Below are 23647 nucleotides of genomic sequence, written 5' to 3' on the forward strand. Positions count from 1 at the left end.
GACGAAAGGTCACGTGCCATGGAAGTTTTGGGTGCTCAGGTCGATCAAGTCGTGCATCCACGATTGCCTCGATCACACCACACTCTTTTCCCCGCGTCGCGTTCAATTATTGCCGTCGCCAAAATGAGGAACAGGGCCAGCAACACCTTGTCCAAGGGAGTATGTCAATTGCCCGGACCCCAAGTGGACAAGCCGCTAACGATGTTCTCCGTCTAGAAAATCCGTCAATCATGGAGCAAGTACAACTTGTATAACCTGCAACGATTCCGTTCCCCGTCCACTATCAACCGCACATTCTTCCAGCAAAAATGGACTGCCAAGGCCGTTTCTCGCGCCTACCACGGTGAGCAGGTCCGTGAGGGCCAATGGAAGCGCATGTTCTCGAAGCGTATCCGCAGCGTTTACCCCATGAACACGCAAGATCTCGCGATGGACGATGGATCCAAGGCATCTGCCGGTCGAGGCTCCGGTCTGGAAGTGGAGACGGAGGGGAAGCCCAGCAATCCGCGTCTGGTCCCCTATACCCAGATGGCATTCGCTCCCCTGGAGCGCCGGTTGGATGTTGCCATATTCCGAGCACTGTTTGCTAGTAGTGCCCGGCAAGCGAGGCAGTTTGTCATCCATGGCGCGGTTACCGTGAACGGTCAGAAGGTGTGTTATGGCAATTGAGTCCATGTGAACCAGTCTCTTGATACTAATATCGATTTCGCTCCTAGATGAGACACCCCAGCTATCTCCTCAACCCCGGAGATCTGTTCCAGGTCGATCCTGAGCGTGTTATGTTTGCCACCGGTGCCCCCAAGACAAAATTTGAGCGACGAGAGGCCCGCCAGCTGAAGTCGAAGAGTGAGATTGAAGAAGAGGCCGAGACCGAAGCCGAGACCAAGCCGGAGCCCGCGGAGAAGGAAGAAAAGGAAAGCGCCAAGGATACTCTCAAGGCCTTGATGGCCCAAGCCAAGACGATCATGTCCACAGACAAGGATGTGCTCCCGGCGAAGCGCAAGCAAGAGCTGCGCGGCTTCCAGAAGGCCGTGCGCCGTGTGTTGTCCCGCTCCGAGACCAGCACCATCCTCACAGACAGTCTTGAATCGCAGTTCTCCGAGCTCACCCTGATGCTGAAGGCGACACGTGCTGAGAAGAAGCCCAAGGACGCCAAGAAGTCCAAGGATCAGTCAACTAGTGAGGCTAGTGAGGAGACCGCTGCCGCTCCCAAGACATCAGACGAGGCCGGTAACAAGCTATCGGAGGCCTTCCAGAAAGCTGCCGAGGGTGGTGAGGTCGACGCATCGGAATTGTCTGAGGAGGAGTTCGATGTTCTCCGCCGCGCTCTTACTCAGATGCGTGACAATCCCATCGATCACTCTAAGCCATACGCCACTCCCTGGCGTCCACGGGACTACATGTCTGTCTTCGCCTTCATTCCCCGCTACCTCGAGGTCAACCAGAATATTTGCGCCGCTGTATACCTGCGTCACCCCGTTGCCCGCCCCGGCTCCGCCGAAGTGCCCACTCCCTTCGGAGAGTCAGTTAGCACTCCGGCCTATGGCTGGTACCTGAAGAGACGTTGGTAGAGGAGCACTCATGATATTATTATAAGCACCTCTACTCAGCCATACCTTCCTGTTTCTATTATTGTTCCCCCACCCATTTCTCTCGAGTGTATTACTGGGTCTCTTTCATATTCACCCCCCGCTGCATATCTCCTCTGGTGCTCATGTTGACCATGGTGTTGGTGCCTTTTTTACTTTTGATTTTCAGGGTTTCCTGGCCCTCTGTACCACCATAGCCACGATGGTTTGTAAATGGATATATCAATGCTTAAATCCTCATACATGAAACAATTGTTCTTCAATGCTCCCAGTAGTTCAGTATCATTTGATAAACACATTCCATATTACTTTCACCTTGCGAAAAGATAAGTCAATGGAATTTACAAAACCGTGTCCCTATGAACACATGTCTCCACCATCTCCTCCCATAATCATTTCTCCAGCACCCAAACATGCGCGAAAAACCACTCAAAATAGACTCCTCGACGGCTCTCGGGCACCTGGCAGTATGCTTGTGCGGTATTGACAATCAACGAACCTTCTTCGTGCCATATCTAAAACTCATGGGCTGAAATCCTAGATAAGCGTAGATCCTGATTCTCCCCCACAAGCTGACTCTTCTCCCTGCGCGTGGCGAGTTTGTCAAAGCCGAAATCTGCCAGCACACGGGGACTCGTTGGTCTGAGGTCCCAGGTAATGCTATCAGAAAGAGACCAATTATCGTCATCATAGTGTTTTTACAAATTAATAGAAAGAGTAGACTTGTTGGAATTTCTTCTTCCAACTGTTAACGTTGGACCGAGAGTAATTGTTGGCTTTCTCTAATGTTATACTTTGAATAAGGGACGTGAAGTACGAGATTTAGAGGGTTTGGCTGGTCCAATGAGTTTCCTAGTGTTGTCGGAGGTGATATCGTCATCTTTACAGAGCTTGAAGATACAAGATAAGGTAGCAAGAGAACCTTTAGAGTTGGACTGCCAGTTGGCGAAGACATAGCGTTTGTAGAGCGTAAGAAGGTAAAACATGGCGCCGGAGAAGCTGAGGAGTAGCTTCATTAGAGGTTTCATTCTAATTCACACTCATTCTCACCCGTTCTGTGCAGCTCTTCTTTCCTCCAGCTAGCAGTTTATGCCATATGAACGACTCATTGATGGTGGTGAATGGTTTCATCTCCGGCAACTGCCAAATTGATGTCGAAATGAGTGTACCGAACAAGATCAATAGTCAATGTGTTACTAGTTATCAAAGTGGACATTGGAGCTTGTCTTTTGACTGTAAGCCAACAAGTCTTGGAATGAATACTGTCATAGACAACTGAGTAGAGTGCTATAGGTGGTGAACGGGTCGTCAAATGTTGTATGCATATCGATTCCGGATATATATTGATCCCCAAGTCCCTCACAACCTCAGAACCTTCAATGCTGCCTATTACATGCGACGATAGATAAATTCGACAGATGGTTTGACTATAGTCCTTAGAAAGAAAAAGAAATTATAGCTATCTCAGGTTAATTTCGACCTCAAAAACAATACAATGCCAAGCTTTCTGAATCAACATCGTGATGCTTGTTTTTGGGCTTACTAAGGTCCCATATTAGTACCCAACTTAAGCAACATACAATATAAACAAAAGAGCATGACAACATATTCAAATTGCAGAATCCACTGATGACTTCAGGGTTCCTCATCTTCACCTGGAATATGCACTTCATAAGGCACCGGCGTAAGGATAAAGGCTGACCCACCTGTTACGCGGCGTCCCGCACCGGCGCGAAAAAGACAAGCCTTACGCCGATCATGATTGGGACTAGTGGAGCCTAAGCATTTCATTGAATCGGCGGAATTTCTCGACATTCCAGTTTTTTCGTACGTCAGCGGCTGCAAGCAACTGTTTATAATCGTGAGGTTTTCCAAACTTCATCGAAGCACGTACGCCGCCATGACTTGGCCCAAGTGTAATTCCACCGAGGAGGACATCTCAAGTGAGTCTAAAGCTCAAGTCTCTTCCCCCTTATTTCGTCATCTAATTCTCTCAAGTCCATGAGGTCAACCTCTGGGATGGTGGCATCACCTTCCACGAGCTATGTTGGATTCTCTGTGCCATCTTCACAGTACTGGCTTTCATCCTCGCCAGTATTATTATGATCGGCCATGCCACTCATTACAGCAACCCCACTGAACAGCGATAGTAAGTCGTCTAGTACCCGACCAGTATTTTGTCTAATTCCTCCCAGCATCCTCCGTATCCTGTTCATGATTCCCATCTATGCCATCACTTCATTTCTCTGTGTCTACTTCTACAGACACACTGTATACTTTGAGCTGATTGGCGACTGCTATGAGCCATTTGCGATTGCCTCCTTTTTCACTCTGCTTTGCTCTTACATTGCACCCGACCTACACACCCAGAAAGAGTACTTCCGTGGCATCGAGCCAGTCAACTGGGTTTGGCCCATGAATTGGATGCAGAAATGCTTCTGTGGAAACCGCGATAAAGGCAAACTGCGGAGGCCTCGCAGCGGACTCACCTGGTTCAATGTATGATCGCCCCGCCAAAAGGAGAAAAATCGAAGCTGACTTGACACAGGTCATCTGGATCGGTGTTTTCCAATACTGCTTCTTGCGAGTGATCATGACAGTCATCGCTGTTGCAGCCGAGGCTGACGGCCGCTATTGCGAGGACTCGGATAGTCCCTACTATGCCCATGTTTGGGTAGGTCCACTTTCTGTCAATTCACTAAATTCCAGTCTTGCTGACAAGTTTCAGGTTCTAGTTATCGAGTCAATTGCGGTCACCGTTGCTATGTACTGCTTGATCCAGTTTTACATCCAGATCAAGGACGACATCGCGCACCATCGGCCTTTCCTCAAGATTCTTTGCATCAAGCTTGTGATTTTCCTTTCTTTCTGGCAATCGGTAAATAGTCACATTCACCCTTTCCTATTTTTTGGAAATCCTCTAATGCTAGAAAAGACGATCATCGACTTCCTAACCTCATCGGGAACGATTAAATCATCCGCCAAAGTTCAGCTTTTCGACTGGAACAATGGGTTGCCCAATCTCCTCATCTGCATTGAGATGTTCCTGTTCGCTATCTTGCATTTCTGGGGTTTCCCATGGGGTCCATACATGCTCAACAAGGGCGATATTATGAGCAACGGCACTGACCAACGATACTATGGAGGATTCTTGGGCATCAAGGCCTTCCTCGATGCCATGAATCCATGGGACTTGATCAAGGCTACTGCACGAGGATTTCGCTGGCTTTTTGTTGGTCGCAAGAACCGCGAGACTGATCGTAGTTACGAAATGATGAAGCGTGGGCCTAGCGGTGGCTCTGAAGTATCGCCGGTGGCTTGAGCGATTTTGTAAGTGGCTCATGATTTATGATGATACGATCAGCAAGCTGCAGTTCGACCCGAATGGAGTTTCCCGTGATTGTGATCCGTTGACGAACAAGCGAGCTCCCATTATTATATGCTAATGCATCACTTTACGCCGTTGAATGATGGCGATTGCCAGGGTTTCAAGGCTTGTTAATACCATTAATGCTACGAACAAGAGAACTAGAAAGCAAATATGGATTCTCAATTTATTGTCATGAACTGCGTCATTTAATAGTCCATATTTTGAGCGAAAAATATCTATCTGCCTAAGAATCCAATTTCAGGTCGAAAGGACCATAATGTGCCTCCGTGGCCAGTGGACCAAAATTACCGCTGAAAATTACCGCTCTTAAAATTGCAAACCTCCCGACCGATTTGCACTTCTCTCGTTTCCCCACGTCTAGACCAGCTTGATAAGGCCGATCAAACAGCTGCTCAACTATACAAATAATTTACCTTCATGCTTCACCTCTACTCTGACTTTCGCAATCAACTTAAATAAACCATATCCCTACAGGCGCATGTCCCCCTTTCAACCTCGTACCTACCACATTTGAACCAACCTTGAAGTCAATACCGTCACACCCTCATCAATGCAAATAGCACCAGAATATTCTCAGTCGCCCTACCGATCTCCCTTACCACGCGAGACAAATATCTCAACAGGGACAACAAGCCTCCAAGACCAAAACCCGCAATCACCATCGGTAGCGGTAATAATCCGCAACAGACCGTCGCAAAGTAATCTACAAATGAGTCCAGTCGACCTGACATCAACACTCCAAACCTCAGAACCAAATACAAACCAGCACCGTGGTACCAAGCGTCAACGCTCTATAGACTCCGACGGCGACGCAAACCGCAAACACGGTAAAAGACTCACAACCCGGGAAGAGGTCTCACTATTCGAGATATGCAACCGCCATGCCGAAAGTTTCGGCAAGCGAAGCGATATCTGTAACTGGTGGCGCGGTGTAGCAGAGGAATTCACACGCGCGCATGGAAGGCCATATTCGTGGCACTCTGTTCGAAGGAAGGTGGAACTTGTCACGAAACAGCGAGTCAAGTTCCTAGAAGATCAGCGACAGCAGCGAGCGATATCCGGTGCGCAGCTGTCCGAGGACTCGATGAATCCGCAGTGGTGTGCTGTGTTGGATATGTGGATTCCGACATGGGTTCGGTGGCAGGAGTCCGAGGCGAGGCGGATTGAGAAGCGAGATGAGATGATTCGACGGCGAACGATTTCGCAGACGCAGGTTAATGAGGAGCGGGTTCGATCTTCTGGTTATGATGAGATGTTTGGGCAGGAGATGGGGGCTGCTCCGCTTGCTATTGCACCGTATGACGTCCAATCGTCTGTGTCTTTGCCTGTTGGTGTCAAGCTACCTCCTGGGTATGAATCTATGTTTTCCGGTCACACTTCTACACAATGTACGCCGGTGATGCAGACGCAAACAGAGAAAAGCCCGCCGAACGATCGGATGATGAACGCTGTTCTGGACACGCTGGGCAAACTTAACAAACATCTTGACACGACGTCTGTTCACGGAAGTCCAGATCACCGAGATTCGCCTGTGCTCTCTGCTTTGGTGCAAGCTGCTTCTGAGTCGAGTGCTGATCTCTCCTCTGGTACAGGACACCAGGCAAACGCATACGGTTCCGTGTCTGTGGATATCGAGCGTATCAAGGAAGAACTACGTCAAGAGATGCAATTTGAGTTACGAAGGGAACTGGATCGGGACCGTGCTATCTTCAAGGAGAAGCTGGATTCTGTGCAGAGGACTCAGGAGATGATTCTTCAGATGTTGCAGCAGGATTCCGTTTAGGTGGGAAACGTTCTTTGTTTCTTTGCTTTTTATTTGTGGGAATGGCCTCTGGATTCAAGGCTATGATCTTTTATGTCTTTAGTATGATACCCATTACACAAGCATAGGCGTTAAGGACCAAGTTGACAGGGAACGGCATAACAATTTGTGTTGCGAGCCGCAGATTAAATTTCATAGAGGCAATGTCATGGAAGTTGGCATTAGGTAATACCTTCTACAAAAATCGATGGCTGAACCAAGATGATGACAATTGCTCTACTCTAGAAAGACAAAGGCACGGACAAAAACAAAGAAAAGAGTAGTCATCGGCTAAATTACAGAATAGTGATAGATAGGAACGCGGATGCACAGCGCGTCATCCTCGACCCAGAGGGGAATAAATACCCAAAGCATTAACTCTTTTAGATCTAGGCAAACCCAAGACCTAGACCGGTACCGTCATGCAGCTTTCGGTGGGGAAAAAGACATCTAGTAGTAGAAAGTCTCATCGACGGTACGACCACGCATCCACTTGGGCTCGGAGCCACGGACGTAGATGTCCTCGAAGAGGTTGCGGGAGGTGTTCTCAGGAACGGCCATCTGCTCGGCCTCGGCGACCTCGGCGTCGACGTAGGCACGGGCAGCCTTGTCGATGCTCTTGAGCTCCTCCTCGGAGGTAACGCCCCACTCGAGCATCTTCTGCTTGAGTCCGGCAATGGGGTCGTTGGTGCTGCGCATGCGCTGGATCTCCTCACGGCTACGGTAGGTGGTGCCGGGGTCGGACATGGAGTGACCACCGTAACGGTAGGTGACATACTCGAAGACGAGAGGACCGTTGCCGGAGATGGCGAAGTTCTTACCGTACTCAACGGCGGCCTTGGTGGCCAGGACGTCCATACCGTTGACCTTGATACCGGGGATGTACTGACCACGCTTGTAGTACTCGGTCAAGGCGGAGGAGCGGGCGGCGGAGGTACCCATACCGTACTTGTTGTCTATTTGGTTGGGTTAGTTTTTCGAGTTACACTCACGGCTTGGAAAGGTGGGGTGAACATACTCTCACAACCGAACAGGGCGGGGAGATTCCACAGCTTGGCCATGTTGAAAGCCTCGAAGACCTGACCCTGGTTGGAGGCACCATCACCGTAGAGGATGATGGAGGTGTTGGGCTGCTCATTGTACTGCTGAGCGAAAGCGAGACCAGCACCGACGGGCACTTGGGCACCGACAATACCGTTACCACCGTAGAAGTTCTCAGCGAACATGTGCATGGAACCACCCTTTCCGTACGCGATACCCTCGCGACGGCCCAGCAGCTCACCAATGATGGACTTGACGGTACCACCACGCATCAAAGCGAAACCGTGGCAACGGTAAGCAGTGATAATCTTATCCTGACGGTTGATAGCGTGCTCGATGCCGACAGCGACGGCCTCCTGACCGGTCGACAGGTGGCAGAAACCCCGGATCTTCTTCTCCTTGTACAAGCGGTCGGCAGCCATCTCCATACGTCTAAAGGAATCAAGCGATTAGCATATGTGCGCATATATGAATAGATTTCTCCGTAGTAGTCGCTTACCTGATGGAGACCATGTCGTGGTACATGGTCTTCAGCTCCTTCTTGGTGGTCTCCAAAGTGTACGGGGGCGGGTCGATCTCGTAGGTCTCGAAGCTCTCATCGGAGAGGCGGACGGTGAACGGCTTGTCATCCTCCTTTACAGCGCAATCGCTACGATTAGCATTGGGTCCGACAGCGCCTGGAGGGGCATTTCCAGTTTTCCGAACGGGGCTCAACAAACCTGCGGGATGTTCTCGGCGTGCGCAGAGGCGGCGTCGGTGGTGACGGAGCGACGGGTCAAAGGGGCGAAAGCCTGACGGCGCAGAGGCGCAGCCTGGCGGGCCGCAGTACGGAAGAGCATGATGCAGGTAGAGCCCAATTGTATATGGGAGAAGGGATGGGGAGGGAGATAGCGATACTTTTCCGATGAGATGTTGGGAACAAACTTTCCCGATTACTTAAGCGCTTCCCCTTCGGGGGCCGCCGGTGTAGACACCTGCAAACAGACCAAACCCGGAGCTGGCCTTGTACATATCAACTCACTTTTCCATCCAAGATGCTTGAAAAAGTGAAATAAAAGATGCCGGTTAAAGAAGGAAAGTGACGGCTTGCTCTGTTATAAATGTTGGGTCAGAACACATTGTGCTTGAGTCAAATGGTTCATCTGTCCGAGCTCGGAAAAATCCTAGATGTACTTACTTCCTTTGCTCAACGAATATCCACACAATGTTTAACAGCTACAACACTTCTTTGGATGTGATGGGAAAATCTTCCATGACTTATTGATGAACACCAAATAGCACATAGAGGTTCGATTATAAGGACCTCCAAGTCCGAACGTTCTCCGAATACTCCGGAGCCTGTCCGGTTGATTCACCAGTTGGTATAAAGCACGCGTGTTGGTACTCGTGGACATATCTGATTCAAGTCGTGGACATGCTGATTCCCCTTATCACGCTGACCTTGAACCAGTCGGATTGCAGCCACAACGCATCACTTCAACGACCAATCATCTCCTTGTGCAAAGACGTCAACAGCTCAAATCATGAAGGCCAAAGAGGCCTTGTGTATCAATCACATCAATCTCTCATAGGCTAAATCGACAGCTCCTCAATTGATCAGTCAATTCTTGTCACAGAAACACGAGGTACCAACTTCCCCGCATTGATATGAGGAGATACAGCAACCCTCAAAGCTTTGGCACGTGAGAATACCAAGAGACGTAGAACTGCAACGCTACATTTTGTCAATTCGACCCGTCGCATTTCCGCCGGGGAATGTCATTGCGTGCCGCGATGCAGGATATACTTTGGCTTCACGTGTCTCGGCATCAGAAAAACTTGGACAATCGTGAACTATAAGTGCCCGTTGAATCAGCCAATCAATTTATGGTGCAGGCCTAGAGATGTTTTCCAAATAGTCAAAATTCTCATGTCCCAGTTCCGTGGTTCGGTGCTCAGTTCGGCTTCATTGTCCTGGATAAATAAAGAGCGGGTCACGGATGTATTCCGAATGTTGACGCTCCACTTCTAATAGGGCTCCGGGGCGCAAACCAAACTGGGTCATGAATTCAACTAGCCGGATAGGGGCACTGATGAAGGTTCATGGTGCTTACATGTTGGTTTTCAATGTGGATAGAATGATAGAAAAAAAAATAAAAATAAAAAAAGACGAATGCGATCTAGAGCCGCAAATCATAAATCCGACCTGAAACATCACGCAAACTAGTAGAATATCGGTCCACATTGCCCAGCGGAGTTGAATAGCTGACCAGGGCAACCAAGACCTTGGTCTGGGCTCTCTAGTCTCTATTCCCAATCTCAGCTGGAGACTCGCTTTCAATAGCTCGTCTCTCTGCTGCCGGTGATTGACTAGTAAAATCTTGTACGTGTTTCATGTTGGCCCTAAGTAGTTTCGATTGTTGATCAGTCTCTTTGCGGAAGGAGCTTGACACTGTATCTAGTGGGGCGTGAACAAGGAGGTTACCAAGCGATTGAGAAGTCGGAGAATTTTCCTTGTTACAGATCTAATTGATTTGTACGTACAATATACAGCAGTGACGCTGATAGTGGAACTGGATCTAGAAGTGACTACGATCATGAAACATGCTCCTCCTTGCCACCCGTTCTTCAATGGCTCTGATCCGTGGAAGCCAGAAACCCTGATCCCTGCTGAAGAGATTGGCTCAAAAAAAAAAAAATACGGTCGGGTCGACCATCCTAAACGAGAAATCGAACCTATACAGGGTTCCAAAGTCCTCTGCATGCAGTAGCACACCTGGGCAGGAAGAATTCTTTACCACAGCCAATACAAGCTCGCATTGGGTACCTCAATATGCGCGATGTATCGACAATCCCAAGCTGCACCTTCAAATACCTCAAGCTCAAACGGTCGTCCATGACAGCGGAAAGCCCGCCCGAGTCCCATATGCATCTAGTTCTACGTAGTTCCTGGACCACCGGGATCAGCCCCGACGAATAGAATTTGCATCAGACTGGCGGAAGGCGTTTCACCACTAAACCTTAAACAGTGATTTCTGCATCTGGCTAAGCAATGGACATCACAACAGCATCAAGCCAACAGGTTTGACGTGCGCTTGCACAGTCCGACCTGTTCTCGTTGGAGGCTGTGTTCATGCTCACGTTCTGAAACGCTGGCTTCATGATCTCCCCTGAGCACGGACGAGAGCGGGCGCAGAAAACGATCAATCCCCTACGGACTCCAACGTCCAACGTTCAACGTTAGACTAAGCAAATAAGTGGGACAAGCACAAGGCCCAGGACCACGATAAGGGAAAATCAGTAATGATGTTTGATAACCATACCCATTGTACGGTAGGTAGTATTAGGGGTATTAACCCCGGTGGAGATCCGGATTAGAGAAAAGGAGGATGTGCATATCCCCGCTTTGCGAGACTTTCAACGGCGAAGATCATCATGCAAGTCCCAAAAGAGCGCGTAAGCAGGGGACTGAATTTCGGGACTATAGCTAGGTGATTTTGAGTTTTATTTGGGTTTGCACTTGCATGATCTATGTAAACTGTATCTCCGCAGTAACAATCAGAGCAATAGTTTGTACGTTGAGTTTATGTTCTTATTTTTGGTGCACAAGGATAGGAGACTCTAAATGTAAATCCCAATTACCGGTTTTGAAAAAAAGGGGGGCCACCGGGAGCTGTCATATTAGTTCGGCAATAGTAGGGCAGATCAGAGGGTTCCGATGGAGCATTTAATTTCAGTAGGGCTCCAAGTTGACAGGTCTCAAGGGATATGCAAATGATACATCTCGCACGAGGCCGACCAGCACGTACACGTCAAATGACAAGTCCACACATGTAGATGAATCAATTCGCCGATGATCAGTTACAAAGTGCTTGTATCTAGGATCTCCGTTGCTGTGGACACGTCCAATAGTGGCGGCCCGGTTAGCCTTCGCCGACGCAGTACGCATGCAGCCTAAGCAGGCTAGACTCGCCTACGGGGCCAGAGTTTATGACAGGACGACAACCAGTGGCCAAATCCAGCAGATCGACGGTCATGATCGTCATTTGGACCAGAGAGGACCCAAAAAGCAGAGCCTGGGCCGATCACTTGTGCACGCGATATTGGGGAGAGTCCACCCCGCGGCAGAACAGCACGGACGGAGAATGGAGCCGATGTGCAAATAATTTCGCTTAGCTCGTGCTGCTCATGTTAACCGGGCCACTAGGGGACGGAAACAAGTTGTTTTGTGGAGAATGGTGGACTTGCCATGGCGTTCCCAAGGACAAGCAAGCGCGGCAGACGATTAAGGGGTCAAGGCGCAGAGTGGATGTTTGCAGTGCACTGGTAAGAGATCTGGGTCAGGAAATCTCCGCGAGTGGGCAGGTTGGCCGGAGGCGCGGAGAATGACAGACTGGAGATCCGCCACCGGGCAGGTTGGAATTAGTCGGCCGACACGAAGACACAGATGCCGGAAACACCAATTCAACCATTTGCCGAAGACATAGTCAGTTGATCAAAGAATGACGTTCAAATGCAAAAATGAGGCGAAAGCTTAAGCGCATGATCTGAAATGAACCTTGGGAAAGTCTGCAGTGCAGTGCCATTGACAGAAAACGTTTGGGAGGATCGACGGTCGGCAAGTGCATCACCAATCAGAGATGCCGCAGCTTCCCCATGTGTCTCCACTGGGCTCATTTGGGAGTTTACCCGGCTTAGGTCATCCGCCAAGATCTTGCCATCGCAGCTGTTGGTTCCAAGGTTAGCCCTTGTACTTTAAAATTTTGGCCTCGGATGAGAGGAACGGGTATCTTGCCGAGCATCTAAGTTCTGGGGAAGGGGTTCTTCAGGAACCGATGAATCCATGGATAGATTAACCATGACGGGCGATCCCAAGGCCCTGGGAATGATGAAATTGGAGAGAATTGGAGTCAAGGAAACAGAGATGCCCAGGGATGATGACGAGGGACTGACGGACTATATACCCGATCACATATCAAGGCAAAATGAGAGAAATCCTAGTCAAAAGCTAAAAGAGATCTAGCCCTATACAAGCATGTGACAAATTCCTAGTATCAGTTATACAGTAGTGGAAGGTCTAGAAAGCCCAGGGCTTAAAGTGTCTAGGGCTTACAAGGGTTACATCAGTGCCGGCTGGACTCCGATCAAGATTTCCAGTACAATATTCGCCCCAACTATACAACCATGGACACATAAACCAACAGATGTATAGGAACAGATTAAACAAAAATAAAATAAAATAAGAAAGGGGGCAACACTGTTCAGATTAATGAACGCGTACTCTCAAACCAGTCAGGGCTAGGAATTGGATATGTTTCTCTCACAACCCTCCAGTGGGAAGTATGAGCTCCACGCGATGTTCCGCATTTGCAACAGAACAGGACCCGGTGCCCTGGTTCCCACTTTCATACATGAACCACTCGAGGGTGTATTGCATTCTTAGTGTACGGTAGGTGTATAGAATGGGGGCCATACGTAGTGTGGCGGGTGACTCCGTCACTAATGTATAGTCCTGCAGGATTTTGTGTAAGGGGGGTGCACCACGTTTTTTCTCTTTCTTTTGCCATGCGGGATGGAATCTTCCATTTCCCTTCCATCCCGAGAAATGGTTCAACGAATGAAATCCCCAATTCCAATCTCCAACCCTCTAATCTATGGATCGGTCCACCGAAAAAAGAGGAAATGTAGAAATAAGGGTACGGAAAGAGGAAAAAGGAAAAAAAAAGAAAAAAAGGAAAAATCCCCGACCCACGAAGCTAAGCTAGTCACCCATGGCTCATTATTCGCTAGTCCAACTTCGGCAGCAGGTGGACCCGATCGCATTCTCCAGATACCAGGCACTGCTGGACTATAACCCACGATCGTCACTTTTCTCCTTTTTTGTGGGAATTGATTTTATTTTATTTTATTTCATGAATTTATTATCCTATTTTATGGATTCGGAAAACCGAAACGAAGACTCGCGTGGGTTCAGCTAGCGCCAGGCGAAATGAATCCTGGTCCTCTCCACCAATAACCTTTGGTCCTTACAGCCCCTGATTGAATGGATATACAATTGTAGGTTACGAGGTACGGAGAACTTGGGTCCAACTAAGCCGCTTTGCGATAGTCCGATCTCTCTGGTTAAATCCCTCTTGACCTTGACACTCTTTCCCCCCTGTTAATATTTCTCTTGATTAAAAAAAAAAAAAAAAAAAAACGCTAAATCCCGTTTTTTTTTAAGTTTCGGTCTTTTTGAATTTATTATTTTTTGCGCTCTCCTCTTCTCTTTCCTCCCCCCCCCACCTCTGGTAGTTCCTCTTTTTTGTTAAGAGAGACCCCCATGTGGAAACCTCGACTTTCTCCCAGATCGGATTCTAAGTCTGGGAGTGATTCAAATCATTCTTTACCTGAAGGCTTTCTCAGTCGATCTAAGAGAAGATCCCTATTACCCGGTGAGTTCAGATCGGAGAACCCGGGAATCTGAGACTGTGTTGCCCCCCCCCCGTGCCTGTTCTAGATGCTCCTAAACCACCACCTCCCCTGACTACATCCCATAACATTCCTTTTCTTCTTCTTTTTTTTGTACTTTACTTTATCTTTTTTTCTTCTCTCCTTTCACCACATTCCCGACCCATTCCAGTCTTGGTCAAATTCCAAGTCAGCAGGGTCATTTCTTTTTCCAATCTGCCCCCGCAGAGCTAATGGGGTGACGTACAGAATTTCAATCGCGACCAGAATCACCGTCCCGCTTCCGCTCATTACGTTCATTCGGTCGCAAGACTGATACAGACCGATCCGGGAGTGTTCTCTCTCACGTCGATAGCCACACGAGCCGGCCGCGTGCGCCTTCGACAGCAGCCAGTTCCATTCGTTCAGACTACCCGGACCCTTTGATTTCGCACTCCAACAGATCTCGCGTGTCGTTTAATTCTAGATCGGGCAGACACCCAACCGGCCCGATGGAGGTTGACCGCACTCGCACTCGGAGAGAGAGGACGTTCATTGGCAGCGAATGTGCTGTCTGCGAGGAGCCGCTCGAACACACCCTGCGGGGAGAACGGATTCTCCAGTTTTCCTGCAGCCACGTGTCTCATGAAGCATGCTTCTATGAATTCATTCGCGAATTTGAATCACAATACTGCCCAACCTGCAATGCACCCCTCGGCCTCGACACGAGCCGCGGAGGCAATGTTTTGGATATCGGTGCGTATTCCCGACAAGAGTGGAGATCCATGTGAGGCTAACCGATACTCCGACCAACAGAGAAAATCAGCAATATTGTGCGCTCGGTGACCATGAGCGATGCCGCCACTACGCGGAGTGGCTTGACGGGCCCGAACGCATGGGAACAGCAGTCGATCCGTCGACCACCTAGTGACAGTGGAAGTCGCTCGAACAACCGGGACCCGTCATTTGGAACGCGCCGCGACAGCCGTGATACTACCGGCCAGCGGGAGCGTGTCGAGCGCCTGACCACCGCATCGCAACCTCGTCAACCCCACTCACGCAACGGTAGCGCGGCGGGCTCTTCGGAGAATTACAATGAGGGTCAACATCCCAGCAGTGGACGGCGACATGACTACGACGTGCAAGCCATGGAATCGGACTTGAGTCCGCGGCAAGGGGTTACCAAGAACCCCATCCCGGCCCCGATTGTCACCGTGCGCAGCGAATTCCCCACCATGAACCGATCTCGGCAGCAACAGTCTCTGACATGCCTGATCACCGTGGAAGTGCCCGAAGGAAATTGGCGCCCGAATGTGGAAGACCTGCGACACAGCCAGGCCACCCAACAGCAACTGGATGAGCCATATTCTGCCCGATTTGGAGGTTCGCAGGATGCCCGCTCCATCCAACAGGAACCGGCGGAGAATTTGGATGAAATCGCCGAGGAGCTTAAAAGCCGGGTCGACAACTGGCATGGCCTGGAGTTCAACCGCTTTGGCAAGCTGCGTCTGCACGGACAAATGCGCGTTGGCAAGGACCGAGAATCATGGCAAGAGTTGGAATGTTACTTGTTCGCTGAGATGCTCATCTGCGTCAAGGAAAAGAAGCCATCCAGCTCTCAGCAATACGAAGAACCGGAAAAGCGCAAGCGGCCACGCTGCACTCTCAAGGGTTCGATCCTCATTAAGAAGCACTTGAAATCCCTGGAGGCGGGCGTCGACGAGCCCATTCTCTCTCTTAACCTGTCGGTCAGCGAACTCCCTTACTTCTATTTGCGCTTCCAGTCTCGTCAGCAACTGGAGATGTGGCGCCGGGCCTTGATGGATCTACACCCGGTGGAGAACCTGTCGCGTGCTCAGGAATATGAACTTGATCACTCTGGTGCGGAAGACGATGACTACCGGACCAGCCGCATCCAACGACAAGCATCCATCAACTCGTCCTACGGTGCGGGCAAGTCAAATAATACCGCTATCACTGATTACAGCAATCCCGATATGGATAAACTGTCCATCGACTCGTTCCACGTGCCTATCGATATCGTGGTGGTTATTCCTGTATCCTCGTCCATGCAGGGTCTTAAGATTACCCTGTTGCGCGATGCCCTTAAGTTCCTTGTTATGAACCTTGGAGCCCGAGACCGGATGGGTTTGGTGACATTCGGCTCGAGTGGTGGTGGAGTGCCTTTGGTAGGCATGACCACCAAGAACTGGAGTGGATGGAACAAGATCCTTGATTCGATTCGGCCCGTGGGCCAGAAGAGTCTTCGAGCTGATGTGGTCGAGGGTGCGAATGTGGCCATGGATCTCCTGATGCAGCGCAAGTTGAACAATCCCGTTTCGACCATCTTGTTGATCAGTGATTCATCTACCTCAGATCCCGAAAGCGTTGATTTCGTGGTCTCGCGCGCCGAGGCTGCCAAGATCAACATCCACTCATTTGGACTTGGCCTGACCCACAAACCGGACACGATGATTGAGCTCTCCACACGTACCAAGGGCTCCTATCTCTACGTGAAGGACTGGATGATGCTGCGGGAATGTGTTGCCGGCTGCTTGGGTGCCTTGCAGACCACATCCCACCAAAATGTCAAGCTCAAGCTTCGCCTGCCTGAAGGATCCCCGGCCAAGTTTGTGAAGATTAGCGGTGCCCTTCACACCACCAAACGCGCTACAGGCAAGGATGCCGAAGCGGCTTTGGGAGACCTCCGATTCGGTGACAAACGCGATGTCTTAGTGCAACTGGTCATCTCCCCCGATAATGCCACACAAGACAACATGCCTCAGGACCCCTGGGAGAGCTTGGTCTCCGGATTGGAGGCGCTGGGCGGTGGCCTAGATGGGGACGAGCAGCGGGTACTCAGTGTGGAAGAGGTTCCATTGATCCAGGCTGATCTGACCTATGGGGACCTTCTTCGGGATGGCCATCTCACTCATTCCCCTCGCCCATCGTTGCTCGCCATTACCATGCTCCCACCAAATCCCAAGGCCAAGAACCAGCGACCCATGACTCCTCCCATCCCCCCTCACCCCTCAATTGTGCAGCGGCGTATGGAGCTGCTTACCTCTGATATGTTGACCCGCGCTCTCACTCTTGTTTCTCGCGGCCAACATGACCGGGGGCAGCATCTTCTGAATGAGACTCGAAGCATCCTCAAGGGTCTCGGTAAGGGTGGCCTGCCTCCACTTCCCCCAGTCGCTTCGCGGCCTTCGGGCACGAGCGATTCGGGCAGCCGAGGCGACCACACCCCAAGCTCCTCCTCGCCCAAGTCTTCCACTTTTGCAGAGAGCCATGCCTCTTCCGCATCCGAAACCGCCACTATCACACCGTCCTCTTCTGTTGACAGTCAGACCATGAACGCCCTCAACGCGGATTTGGATTCTGCTTTGGAATGGATCAACCACCCCGCTGTCTTCGGCCGCGATTCTCGCAAGGCGGTGCTGCAGAGTATCGGCGTCATATCATCACAGCGCGCCTACACTTACCGCACGCCGTCCGAAGCTCACTGGGCACAACGGATTGCTGGCGTCCGTCGGTTGACAGACCGATCAAAAGACTGGCGTGAGATGGGCGACGATGCATTGACCGAAGAGTAAAAGGTTTCATTCTTTCATAATTAATTTCCTCATCTTTTTCATACTGTTGATACTACCCCCCTGTTTGTCTTTTTTTCTATCTTGGGTTGATACGTGCGTTCCTCGGGGAGTCGGCTCATGACTTGAATATTTCCCTCTTATTTTTCCCTTTTGCCATATGATACCACTTTTGTTCCCGCCATGACTGTGCAGCATGATACCAGGGGCTTTCGTTTTGGTGTGTTTGCGCTTTTCCTGTGGATTGGTGCCGCTTTGGATATACATCTTTTTACAATGCTCTTAACGGTCTTGGTTATGGTGTGAGGATGGGATAGGTTCTTTTAACATTTGTTCTGATTATTGTTTGAAATTTCGTGACGATCTCCTGGACTGATATAGCCCTTGCATAATTGATTCCTATTGTGATTAATGACTAAACTTCTTGTATTGTAAGCCCTGGAAGAACTTTCATTGTAGTTTCTATATAAAGTACCGAGCATGCAGGGAAGGCATATAGGAAGATTCCTGGACAGTGCTGCGGCCACTAGATCCTTCCATGGCTAAACGCCGGAAGCGTGGCTTATCGCCGATGGCTCCGCTTCCGCGTCTGAGCACCTCCAACTTTCGAAGTCACTTCAAATCGAACTCTTCTACATCCAACTCAAGCAAACCATGGTTATTCCTCGCTGAAGTCATGTTGAACAGATTAATGTTGCGCACTACCCATAGTGCTCGCCCGCTCCTCATGGCGTGGGCGCAACCACCACTACTCCGCGCTTCTCATTTGTCAGGACCCCAGTTGTCGCGCACAGCTCAAACAGCATTTACATACCGATCGCTCCAAAAGCCCTCTTGCCGAGTATTTTCCTCGGGCCCACGATTCAGCTACCCACGCAACACCTATAATCGCTTCGCAGGAGGAGGCCGGCGCCAACCACTAATATACAATGTGGTTCGATATCTGAAACCCCAACACTACGTTATGATTGGACTGGGGTTATCAGGCGTGTACCTATACAACACGGATGTAGTGGAGGTAAGTCACAGCTCATATGGCGCACCAGAAGGTGGATCTAACATTCTTGAAGGTGACCGGTCGTCGCCGCTTTAACATGGTCTCTGCGCAAATGGAACTGGAGATGGGCGAACAGACCTACCGCCAGGTTCTCAACGAAGAGCGCGGCAAAATTCTTCCTGATAATCACCCTGTAACGCAACGTGTGGATCGAGTCTTACAGCGTTTAATTCCCCTTGCACCCATTGAAAGTGCTGATTGGAAGGTCCACGTTATCGCGGACCCTCACATGACGAACGCATTTGTGCTTCCGGGGTAAGTAGACTCCCTGCAAAGGCTGACCGGCCTAGCTCGAGCCTGAGAAACAATTGCTTGCTGACTCGGGAATTATTTTTATCTAGAGGAAAAGTATTCGTTGCCACTGGTATCTTGCCCATTTGCGAAGATGATGACGGCCTTGCGGCTGTTTTAGGACATGAGATTGCGCATGTTGTGGCGCATCACCCGGCAGAGCGTGCAAGTAACAGCTTCATCACTACGGGAGTTGCTCTGTTTGTTGCGCTCTTACTCGATTTCTCCGGACAGGCGAGCTCGCTTGTCATGAATTACATGTATAGTCTGCCAAACTCACGGACACAAGAGGTTAGTCGAAGCTTTGAATGGAAATATGATTTATTTAACTAACTGGGGTCAATTCAGGCTGAAGCGGATCACATTGGATTATGTATGTATAGCGGTGAACAAACTGCCTACTATGTGCTGACTATGACCATCAGTGATGATGTCCAAGGCTTGCTTCAATCCTGAAGCCGCTGTCAAGCTGTAAGTCTTTCCATACTACTAGTCTCATAGGATATCTCGACTAACATTGTTCTAGATGGCAGCGGATGCAGAAACTAGAGAGGGAGGCGCCACCAGAATTTTTGTCTACCCACCCTTCAGTAAGTTCTCCTACCCAGTGTAATAAGTTAGGTGTTTGGAATTCATTTATTCTAACACCATTTGTAGAGCTATAATCGTGAAGAAGCCATTCGTGGTTGGTAAGATGAAGCACTCGTCTCCTTGATGTTTTGCTTCTTGGCTAACCAGTTGCAGGCTTGAAAAAGCGGAGCATATATATGCTGAAAATGGCTGCAGCTCCCTTGGAAGTTATAGTAAGACTGTCTTCGTCAAATCATTTTGGTCCAATTACTGACTGCAGTTTCCATTAGTGCCCCAGTTTCAAAGTGCGCTGCGTTCGCAAACCAGTTCGTTTCGATGGTGAATGGGTCTATGAATAAACCGAAAAGGACAGGGAACGAAGCTTTATTATTGTAATATTAGATTATGAAATATCCCCAATAAAGATATCCTAAAAATTACTATGATGCAATTGTAAACTACAAAGTCAACTGGTGAATCCCCCCTCGTGCAAACGGAGCAAACCCACCGTCCCCGAGCTCCCAAAAAATCCCCGGCACAACTCGACCCAGCATCGACATCCCCCCCGTCATATCCCCCTCAGTCGCATCTTTCACGGACGCGACCTCTCATAATGTCGCTATCAATTCCTGGGCCCTCCCAAGCGGGTCTTTTCAAGGCCGGATACCAGAGGTAAGCAGAGAAAAACACCATTCTCAACTTCATCCCACCGCCGCACCACCACACCTCCTTATCTGTCCCGCCCGCAAAGCATGGTACCAGCACCACAATGTACTAACTGCACTGTCAATGCAGCCACGACGCCGAAGATGGAGCTGTCATTCGTAACATCGAGGCCTGCCAGGCCATCTCGCAGACCGTGCAGACCTCCCTGGGCCCTTATGGCCGCAACAAGATCGTCATCAACCACCTGCAGAAGATGATCCTCACCTCCGACGCCGCTACTATTCTGCGCGAGCTTGATGTTGTCCACCCCGCTGCTAAGCTGCTTGTTATGGCCAGCCAGCAGCAGGATTCGGAGATGGGTGATGGTACCAACTTGGTTATTGTTCTGGCCGGCGAGTTGCTCAAGAAGGCAGAGGAGCTCATTCGGTTGGGATTGAAGACCAGCGATATTGTTTCGGGTTACGAAAAGGCACAGAACTATGCTCTGAAGGTCTTAGAGGGTATGTTATTGAATTTCGGTGTTCTTGCAGGGGTACATAGATGTACGATTACTGACTGGTTTTTTAAATGTGAATAGATCTCGAGGTCGACCGTCTGCAGGACATGCGCTCAGCAGCGGAGCTCAGCAAGGCCCTTCGCACCGTCGTGGCTAGCAAGCAGTCTGGCACTGAGGATATCCTGGCTGGTTTGGTAGCGGAGGCGGTCCTCGCGGTCCTGCCCAAGAACCCCGCTAACTTCAACGTCGACAACGTTCGGGTCGTTAAGATTATGGGTGGTAGCTTGGAGCAATCTAAGGTTGTTAAGGGTATGGTGTTTGGACGTGAGCCGGATGGAGTTGTCAAGTCGGCCAAGAGGGCCAAGGTCGGCGTGTTCAGCTGCCCCATTGATGTCTCCCAAACCGAGACCAAGGGTACGGTTCTGCTGAAGAACGCTCAGGAGATGATGGACTACACCAAGGGCGAAGAGGAGCGTCTGGAATCTGCTATTAAGGAGTTGTATGACTCTGGTCTGCGTGTCGTTGTTGCTGGTTCCACCGTCGGCGAGCTGGCTCTTCACTACCTTAATCGTTTCAACATCTTGGTCATCAAGATTCTGTCCAAGTTCGAGCTCCGCCGCCTGTGCCGTGTGGTTGGCGCCACCCCCTTGGCTCGCCTGGGTGCCCCCATGCCCGATGAGATGGGTCAAGTCGATGTCATCGAGACTATTGAGATTGGCGGTGACCGCGTCACTGTCTTCCGTCAAGAGGATGCCAACGCCGTTACTCGCACTTCCACCATTGTGCTCCGTGGCGCTACCCAGAACCACCTCGAGGACGTCGAGCGCGCCATTGATGATGGTGTGAACGTTGTCAAGGCCATCACTAAGGACCCGCGTCTGGTTCCCGGTGCTGGTGCCACTGAGATTCAGCTCGTTGAGCGGATCTCTAACTTTGCTGACAAGACCCCTGGTCTGCCCCAGCACGCTATCCGCAAATACGCAGAGGCCTTCGAGGTCATCCCTCGCACTCTTGCCGAGTCGGCCGGTCTGGATGCCACCGAGGTTCTCTCCCGCCTGTACACCGCACACCACCGCACCACTCCCGCCACAGAGGAAGAGGAGGGCAGCTCATCCGAGGAGGAAGACCCCTACTGGACTACTGGTGTGGACCTCGAGATTGGTGGTGATTCCAACGGTACTCTCGATGCAGTGGACGAGGGTATCCTTGACCTGTTGGCCTCAAAGAGCTGGGCTATCCGTCTGGCCAGTGAGGCTGCTCGGACTGTGCTGAGTGTCGATCAGATCATCGTGGCTCGCCAGGCCGGTGGACCTAAGCCGCCTGGCCCCAACCCCAACTGGGATGAGGATTAAATGTAACGTTTGATAACGTGGTTTACGTGCATTTTACTTGAGGTTCTTTCATTTCTGTTGGCTTCGAGACCGTTGGGACGCTGATAGATTTCCGTACGATATCACGAAAAAAAAGTCGCCTGGTGTGTATAGCCGAGTATGATAATACATCCATACATTATGGTATAGATTCCGAAGTAAATTAGACAGCAATTGCACTAAAAAGGAATAATGTATACAAATCGGCCCAAGGTTGTTGGCCTATCGCAAAGCTGACATAATACATGCCACGTGACACCCAGATTTTCCCCGAAACCCATCACTCACTTTTCGTCCTGAAACGCGGCGAAGCTAGTTATCTCCCCCATTCCTCTACCACGGAGCGTCTCCTCAATTGAAAATTTCCTTGATTTTCTCCTCGTTCCCCATCTGATCTCCGCCATGTCTCTCTCAGTCCGCGCCTACCGCCAGCTCTCCGGCTCCGTCCGCCCGTCCTCTCTGCGCATCGCGTCTACATACCTGCCCACAACCCGCACACCCGCCAGCCGACGATGGGAGTCTACCGAGGCCGCCGCTGCCCCTGTCAACCCCAAGATTGCCCAGATTGTTGATCAGATCAGCACATTGACCCTTTTGGAGACCGCCGATCTCGTTTCGAGCTTGAAGGTTGGTCACCGGTTTCCCTGATTGATTGAGCGCAATGCTGTCTTTAATTGCGTCAATGGGAATATAATTGCGATATTCCTGCATGTGATGGCCGGAAGAGAAAGACTAGAAGCTAATATCGATTCATCAGACCCGCCTGAATATCCCCGACCTCCCCGTCGGCGGCTTCGCTATGGCCCCCGGCGCCGGTGCCCCCGGAGCTGCTGCTGCCGTTGAGGAGGAGGAGGCCGCTCCCGCTGCCGCCGAGAAGACCCTCTTCAACCTGAAGCTTGAATCGTTCGAGGCTGCTTCCAAGCCCAAGGTCATCAAGGAGGTTAAAAACATGCTCGGTCTGTCACTGGTGGACAGCAAGAAGTTCGTCGAGTCCGTGCCGAAGGTCATGAAGGAGTCTGTGCCCAAGGAGGAGGCCGAGAAGATCATTGAGACCCTCAAGGCCCTTGGTGCCAAGGTTGTCATGGAGTAAAAAAAAAAGCACAAGTGAATCAGGGACTGGTGGTTCCGATCGGAGATGGGATTGGATAGAGCTGTTTTTGTTTGACACTTTGCTCTCTCCTTGTTTTTTATAAGACTTGGGTATGTACGAGGATTTAGGGCTTCGAGGATATCCTGGAGCGTTGGCCCTGGTTGAGGGCAAATGTATATTATACGCATTGTTACGGACCCGTCGCGTACAAAGGGCTCCTTTTTGTTTAATTGACTGCATTGAGCATTTCAGCAATTCCTTTCCTTGAATCTTGAGACCTAGAC

The 23647-nt window shown here is 50.3% G+C and overlaps 8 protein-coding genes across 8 annotated transcripts; 7 read left to right on the plus strand and 1 right to left on the minus strand.

Moving 5' to 3' along the window:
* Positions 1 to 123: 123 nt before the first annotated feature.
* On the plus strand, positions 124 to 1571 carry N7484_005670 (mitochondrial 37S ribosomal protein uS4m; the record flags this gene model as incomplete). Its single annotated transcript, XM_057116089.1, has 3 exons — positions 124 to 159; positions 217 to 651; positions 717 to 1571. The coding sequence occupies 3 exons, from the start codon at positions 124 to 126 to the stop codon at positions 1569 to 1571; spliced, it is 1326 nt and encodes a 441-aa protein (XP_056971972.1).
* Positions 1572 to 3489: 1918 nt separating this feature from the next.
* N7484_005671 (OSTA/TMEM184 family protein) lies at positions 3490 to 4911 on the plus strand (the record flags this gene model as incomplete). Its single annotated transcript, XM_057116090.1, has 6 exons — positions 3490 to 3532; positions 3588 to 3738; positions 3785 to 4088; positions 4138 to 4263; positions 4318 to 4467; positions 4525 to 4911. 6 exons carry the CDS (start codon positions 3490 to 3492, stop codon positions 4909 to 4911), a joined length of 1161 nt encoding a protein of 386 aa, XP_056971973.1.
* Positions 4912 to 5689: 778 nt separating this feature from the next.
* N7484_005672 (uncharacterized protein) lies at positions 5690 to 6763 on the plus strand (the record flags this gene model as incomplete). Its single annotated transcript, XM_057116091.1, has 1 exon — positions 5690 to 6763. One exon carries the CDS (start codon positions 5690 to 5692, stop codon positions 6761 to 6763), a length of 1074 nt encoding a protein of 357 aa, XP_056971974.1.
* A 468-nt stretch (positions 6764 to 7231) lies between these two features.
* On the minus strand, positions 7232 to 8661 carry N7484_005673 (pyruvate dehydrogenase (acetyl-transferring) subunit E1 alpha; the record flags this gene model as incomplete). The annotated part of the gene is made up of 4 exons (XM_057116092.1): positions 7232 to 7737; positions 7800 to 8254; positions 8322 to 8455; positions 8542 to 8661. 4 exons carry the CDS (start codon positions 8659 to 8661, stop codon positions 7232 to 7234), a joined length of 1215 nt encoding a protein of 404 aa, XP_056971975.1.
* Positions 8662 to 14742: 6081 nt separating this feature from the next.
* N7484_005674 (VWA and PH domain-containing RING finger protein) lies at positions 14743 to 17826 on the plus strand (the record flags this gene model as incomplete). Its single annotated transcript, XM_057116093.1, has 2 exons — positions 14743 to 14986; positions 15047 to 17826. 2 exons carry the CDS (start codon positions 14743 to 14745, stop codon positions 17824 to 17826), a joined length of 3024 nt encoding a protein of 1007 aa, XP_056971976.1.
* A 535-nt stretch (positions 17827 to 18361) lies between these two features.
* N7484_005675 (M48 family metallopeptidase) lies at positions 18362 to 19864 on the plus strand (the record flags this gene model as incomplete). The annotated part of the gene is made up of 7 exons (XM_057116094.1): positions 18362 to 18841; positions 18894 to 19135; positions 19222 to 19462; positions 19520 to 19544; positions 19597 to 19642; positions 19698 to 19761; positions 19829 to 19864. The coding sequence occupies 7 exons, from the start codon at positions 18362 to 18364 to the stop codon at positions 19862 to 19864; spliced, it is 1134 nt and encodes a 377-aa protein (XP_056971977.1).
* A 490-nt stretch (positions 19865 to 20354) lies between these two features.
* On the plus strand, positions 20355 to 22255 carry N7484_005676 (chaperonin-containing T-complex subunit CCT8; the record flags this gene model as incomplete). The annotated part of the gene is made up of 3 exons (XM_057116095.1): positions 20355 to 20413; positions 20537 to 20907; positions 20985 to 22255. 3 exons carry the CDS (start codon positions 20355 to 20357, stop codon positions 22253 to 22255), a joined length of 1701 nt encoding a protein of 566 aa, XP_056971978.1.
* Positions 22256 to 22650: 395 nt separating this feature from the next.
* N7484_005677 (mitochondrial 54S ribosomal protein bL12m) lies at positions 22651 to 23363 on the plus strand (the record flags this gene model as incomplete). The annotated part of the gene is made up of 2 exons (XM_057116096.1): positions 22651 to 22900; positions 23031 to 23363. The coding sequence occupies exons 1-2, from the start codon at positions 22676 to 22678 to the stop codon at positions 23361 to 23363; spliced, it is 558 nt and encodes a 185-aa protein (XP_056971979.1). The 5' UTR covers positions 22651 to 22675.
* Between the last annotated feature and the right edge of the window lie 284 nt (positions 23364 to 23647).

This window comes from Penicillium longicatenatum (assembly GCF_028827895.1).
Source record: "Penicillium longicatenatum strain IBT 33135 chromosome Unknown contig_3_segment0_segment0, whole genome shotgun sequence".
NCBI classification, from domain to species: Eukaryota; Fungi; Ascomycota; class Eurotiomycetes; order Eurotiales; family Aspergillaceae; genus Penicillium; species Penicillium longicatenatum.